This window comes from Colobus angolensis, unplaced genomic scaffold (genome assembly GCF_000951035.1).
Source record: "Colobus angolensis palliatus isolate OR3802 unplaced genomic scaffold, Cang.pa_1.0 Scaffold19, whole genome shotgun sequence".
Lineage (NCBI taxonomy): Eukaryota > Metazoa > Chordata > Mammalia > Primates > Cercopithecidae > Colobus > Colobus angolensis.
The window spans coordinates 6,422,202-6,427,919 of record NW_012115043.1 but is presented as its reverse complement, the minus strand read 5'-3'; the positions used below and the strand labels follow the sequence as shown (position 1 = coordinate 6,427,919).

Below are 5,718 nucleotides of genomic sequence, written 5' to 3'. Positions count from 1 at the left end.
TTTTAGTAGAGATGGGGTTTCACCGTGTTAGCCAGGATGGTCTCGATCTCCTGACCTCGTGATCCGCCCGCCTCCGCCTCCCAAAGTGCTGGGATTACAGGCGTGAGCCACTGCGCCCAGCCTAGATAGATAGATTTTTAGAGACAAGGTCTCACGCTGTTGCCCAGGTTGGAGTGCAGTGGTAGGATCATGGCTCGCTGAAGCCTCGTCCTCTTGGGCTCAAGCAATCCTCCTGCCTCAGCCTCCTAGGTAGCTGGGACTACAGGTGTGCACCAGTATGCTCAGCTAATTTTGTTTTAAATTTCTTGTAGAGACGGGGTCCCACTATGTTATCCAGGCTGATCTCGAACTCCTGGGCTCAAGTGGTCCTCCCACCTTAGTCTCCCAAAGTACTGGGATTACGGGTGTGAGCTACCACACCTGGCCTTGCCATTTCTTTATGTCTTCTTTTATATCCCTAAGTGATGTTATATAGCTTTGGTTTACCTTTGTCTTATTCATTTCTAATTATATCCTTCATAATTAGTTTATATTTTCTGGCTGTCATTGTGACTAGAATATCTTTTTTAAAATTATATGTTATTTCTCATAAGCATTCAATACAAAAATGCTACTGAAGAGTATTTTTGTCTTCTATATGACTTTATTCTACTAGGATTTTTGGCAGGGAAAGGTGTCCTAGTCCATTTTGTGTTGCTATAACTGAATACCGTAGACTGGGTGACTTATAAAGAATAGAGATTTATTTAGCTCATGGTTCTAGAGGCTGGGAAGTCCTAGAACATGGTACTAGCCTCTTGTAAGGGGCTTCCTGCTGTGTTGTGACATGATGGGAGGCATCACATGGTAAGACAGAGCAACTGTACGAGCTCTTTGTAAAAATACAATTACATGTCTCAAATAATTTTTTGTTCAAATCTTCTTTTCTAATATTGATAACACTCCATACCCACTGGCCTAAATTAGTAATGGCAATAATGGGCATTTTTGTTTTATGTGTGTGTGTATTCTGTTCTGTAACCCTTTTATAGCTCAATACATGAGGATGTTTTCCATAATAAGTATTAGTTTCTAACATCAATTTTATTGGCCTTGTACTATTCCACAGTATGTGTGTCACTATATCACCTAGAGAGGAGGGAGTATCCCCTCTTTGTCATTTACTCAGGGGGCCACAGGAGACTATTGAGGATGGTGTCTTCCACTGTTGAAGGAGAATTGAACTTGGAGTGAGGTATCTTTTCTGGTCCCAGCTGGGTCTCTCATTCATTCATTTTCTACACAAACAGTTATCAGGTACTAGGTACCTAGGTTTTGGGGTTGGGGACGCAGTGGGAATAGAAAGTCCAATAAGACATAGTTCCTATTAGCAATGTATCCTTGGTCACTTAAGTTTTCTGAACTTCAGTGTTTCTGTTTGTAAGATGAAGATACTAATAAGAACACCATCCCTATATACTTCCTAGGTTGATGTGTGGATTAAATGAGATGTCAGAGAATCTTCAGGTATTGTTGCTAGGAGGGACCATGGCAAACCTCACTTGCCAGATGAAGAGTAGCAGAGAAGGGAAATGACTTGCCCGAGGTCACATAGTGAGTTCCTGACATAGCAGGGTCTCACCCTTGGGTCTTCAGACTCTCACCCATCTAGAGGATCAGTTTGGAGCTCCAGGAATTCAAGCTTTGGGACCTTAATTGCCTAAGGCCATCCATGTCAGCCAAGAAGCTAAAAGGGCCAAACCCAGAAGCACTATACCCTTCCCTCCTCCTGTCCCCAGCACCAGCCTGGAGCTGGGCAGTCCTGGGAGGGACTCGTCGATTGATCCGTGTATCTCCTCCCACAGCAGGGTGCCTCTCCTCTGCACCTCGCTGTGAGGCACAACTTCCCTGCCTTGGTCCAGCTCCTCATCAACTCTGACAGTGACTTGAATGCCATGGACAATGTAAGTGGCTACAGAGACCTTCTGGGCCCCAGGGAGCTTCTGGAAACCCTCCCAGGCTGGCAGGCTTGGCTGTGGTCTCCTAGCATGGCCCAGAATTGAGGAATTGCTTTTTTTTTTTTTTTTTTTTAGCTTTTAAAAGGTAATTTAAATAGTTGTTGAAGGGAATATCATTTTGTTCATCATTCCCCTCTTTTGAACATTTTGGGTGTTCCCAAGTTTTGGCCATGATCTATAACAGTGCAGTGAATATCTTTTTACGTTCAACCTTTTCCTTTCATTGCTTTTTTTCCTTAGAGAAAATTCCCAGGGCAGGGGTGACTGAGGCAGTCTTGTGTAAAAAGAGGCCTCTGGGCTGGGCGCGGTGGCTCATGCCTATAATCCTAGCACTTTGGGAGGCCGAGCCAGGTGGATCACCTGAGGTCAGGAGATCGAGACCAGCCTGGCTAACACGGTGAAACCCCATCTCTACTAAAAAAATACAAAAAAACTAGCCGGGCAAGGTGGCGGGCGCCTGTAGTCCCAGCAACTCGGGAGGCTGAGGCAGGAGAATGGCGTGAACCCGGAAGGCGGAGCTTGCAGTGAGCTGAGATCTGGCCACTGCACTCCAGCCTGGGTGACAGGGCAAGACTCCGTCTCAAAAAAAAAAAAAAAAAAAAAAAAAAAAGAGGCCTCTGATTCCTGAAGCTGTGATCAGTAAAGAGCCCTTTTAAATCCTGTCCCCACAATCTACCCACCAACCACATAATTCTCAGTACCAGCAAGGGCATGGCTTACAGAGCCACTGGGAGTCGAAAGCAGTTTGGCAGAATATATCATATACCTTTAAATGATACGTATGAGCACTGCTGGAAACTGAGCCTTGAGAAACATATTAAAAGCTCATGCACAGAGATATTCACTGCAGTATTATTTATCAGTCTTCACTTTGAAAATGGCCTCAATATTTAATAATAGGGAAGTGGTTAGGTAAATTATGGCACAGACACAAATAGGCTATTATGGAGTTATCAAAAATGGTGTTTATCAGAGTTTATAGTACACAAAAAGTGTCATGTTGGGATAAAAAAGAAAAGATGTAAAATGTACATATAGGATGATCTCATGTATGTAAAACCAACAAACTAAAAACATTCTTCATTAAAGAAAAGACTAGAAGAAATATACTAGGATGATTGTGGGGGTTGACTTAGGGTGGCGGGCCACCCCATGTGCTTTTCACTTACCTGTTCCCTTGGCTTCTCCCCTAGAGGCAGCAGACGCCCCTTCACCTGGCTGCAGAGCACGCTTGGCAGGACATAGCAGAGATGCTTCTCGTTGCTGGGGTTGACTTAAACCTGAGAGATAAGGTACCTCTGCTTACAACCCATCTCGCTTCAGGCTTTCATGGCTCCCCCTTTGCCAGAGACCCTGCTTTGAATGCCCCCTCCCTCCTCCCTCTCAGGGTGTTCAAGGACTGCCATCCTTTCTATACCAGCTTAAATGCAACCTCCTCCAGGAAGCCTTCCTGACCACCTTCCCCTCTCTCTACTAAGGTCCCTCAGCCTTGGCTCACCCCTCTCTGGTATAGGCCTGTGAAATGATTGCTTCCTCCTTTATGGCCCCCATCAGACTGTGACCTCCTGAGTCACCTGGTAGGGTTGGGGAGTAGAAGTATCGCCCACAGTACTGCCCAACAACCCCCACATGTGGGACCAGGTGTGGGGAAGCTTCCCAGCTCACTGTGACAGCTATTTCTGCAGGTGCTAGTGGTCTCAGAAGAGCCAAAGACTTGGTATGAGGCTGGGAGGTCACAGGCACATGGGGAGAGGGGCACCTGCACATGTGACTCAGCGAGGCCAGCCTGGGATGGTGTGGGGTAGAGCTGGGGGCCAGGATCAGATCCTGAAGCTGGACCTAGGAGGGGGCTCCCTGCTTTGAGCTAGGCAGCAGGGCAGCTGGCCAGATGGGAAGGGGAGCTTCCCATTTCACTGCAGGTCTGTGGAGGTAACTGTCTGGGAGGCCTGGAGAAAAGGAGGCCCGACGGGAGGTGGGCAAAAGTGACATGATAAACCCAAGCCCTCAGGCCGGGCGCGGTGGCTCACGCCTGTAATCCCAGCACTTTGGGAAGCGGAGGCGGGCAGATCACGAGGTCAGGAGATTGAGACCATCCTGGCTAACACGGTGAAACCCCGTCTCTACTAAAAATACAAAAAAAATTAGCTGGGTGTGGTGGGGCGCCTGTAGTCCCAGCTACTCAGGAGGCTGAGGCAGGAGAATGGCGTGAACCTGGGAGGTGGAGCTTGCCGTGAGCCAAGATTGCACCACTGCACTCCAGCCCAGGCAACACAGCAAGACTCCGTATCAAAAAAACAAAGCAAAACAAAACAAAACAAACCCCACCAAGCCCCCATCTCTGGGCTCTGGTGTCTTCATCTGAAAAGTGGGTGGGAACCCCTATTTCACAGGGAATGTTGAAGAGTTAATGAGGGCTGAGTTTCATAAGCTCTAAAGTTTCCTAATTTCTAAAGAAACACAAGAGATTGTCATTGGAATTATGTATTGCTATTGCTTTATTCTATTTGTGACTTTTCCATATCCCCATCATGCCCAGAAAACCAGAAAACCTTTCTGCTCTCAGTGTAGACTGCTGGAAAGCACTTCTTGTGGGCAGGAGGGTTTGTGCTCAGTGCTAGAGGCCCTTTTGTACCCCTTCTGTAGAAACTCTGGTTTCTCTTCTTGCCTCTTAATTGCAGCAGGGAAAAACCGCCCTGGCAGTGGCCGCCCGCAGCAACCATGTCAGCCTGGTGGACATGATCATAAAAGCTGATCGTTTCTACAGATGGGAGAAGGTATGGAGGCCTCACGCTTGATCTTTCCTCATTGGAAAGGGAGTGATTTTGGCTCCAGATGGAGCTGGCTTTGAATTCCAGCCCTGACCAATTCTGGGTCCCTCAGGCTCCAAGTGGGTGATAATCACTACCTTGTATGCTACCACAGTTGTTTGTGAGGATCTGGTGATGGGCAAGTGTCCAAACATGCTAAAACAAGGCAGACTGAGGTCCATGCCAGCGTGGAGATACTGCTGGACACTGCTGTAGCTTCCAGCTGACGAATGCATGCATGCATGAATGCATATGGACATGTGTGAAAAAGAGATGGCAGGTGGTTCCATCTCATGCCATCTCCAGGTGATTGAACTGCTCCTTGGGATGTTATGCTCAGGCAACTTTCTGAGCCAGAAGTAAGTGTGCTGGGATTGATTAGCAATGTCTCCTGTGGACTTGGGACAGAGGAGTGGCAGAATGTTTGCTATTCCAGTTAGCAAATGGAGGTAGGGAGTTTTCTGGTGTCCTTGGGGGTTGTTTTTATATACAGAAAATAATTTCGCATTTACTTCGGCTTTCAAAGTTAATACAGACGGTCCCCAATTACAATGGTTCAGCTCATGACTTTTCTACTTTATGATGGTGCAAAAGCGATACACATTAAGTAGAAACCGTACTTTCAGTACCCGTACAGCCATGCTGTTTTTCACTTCAATATAATATTCAATAAATGACATGAGATATTCAGCGCTTTATTACAAAATTGGCTTTGTGTTAGATGATTTGCTCCACTATAAGCTAATGTAAGTGTACTGAGCACATATAAGATAGGCTAAGCTAAACTATGATGGTCTGTAGGTTAGGTAGATTAAATGCATTTTCAACTTTTATGATATATATATATTTTATTTATTTATTTATTGAGACAGAGTCTCACTCTGTCACCCAGGCTGGAGTGCAGTGGCGCGATC

The 5,718-nt window shown here is 46.3% G+C and overlaps 1 protein-coding gene across 1 annotated transcript in view; it reads left to right on the top strand.

Annotated features, from left to right (window-relative positions):
* The window catches only part of ANKDD1A (ankyrin repeat and death domain containing 1A), a 43,955-nt gene that overhangs the window by 28,356 nt on the left and 9,881 nt on the right, over positions 1 to 5,718 (top strand). The window contains exons 10-12 of the mRNA XM_011940402.1: positions 1,845 to 1,943; positions 3,191 to 3,289; positions 4,676 to 4,771. Coding sequence (XP_011795792.1) covers positions 1,845 to 1,943; positions 3,191 to 3,289; positions 4,676 to 4,771 — 294 coding nt within the window. The remainder of the gene's footprint in view (positions 1 to 1,844; positions 1,944 to 3,190; positions 3,290 to 4,675; positions 4,772 to 5,718) is intronic.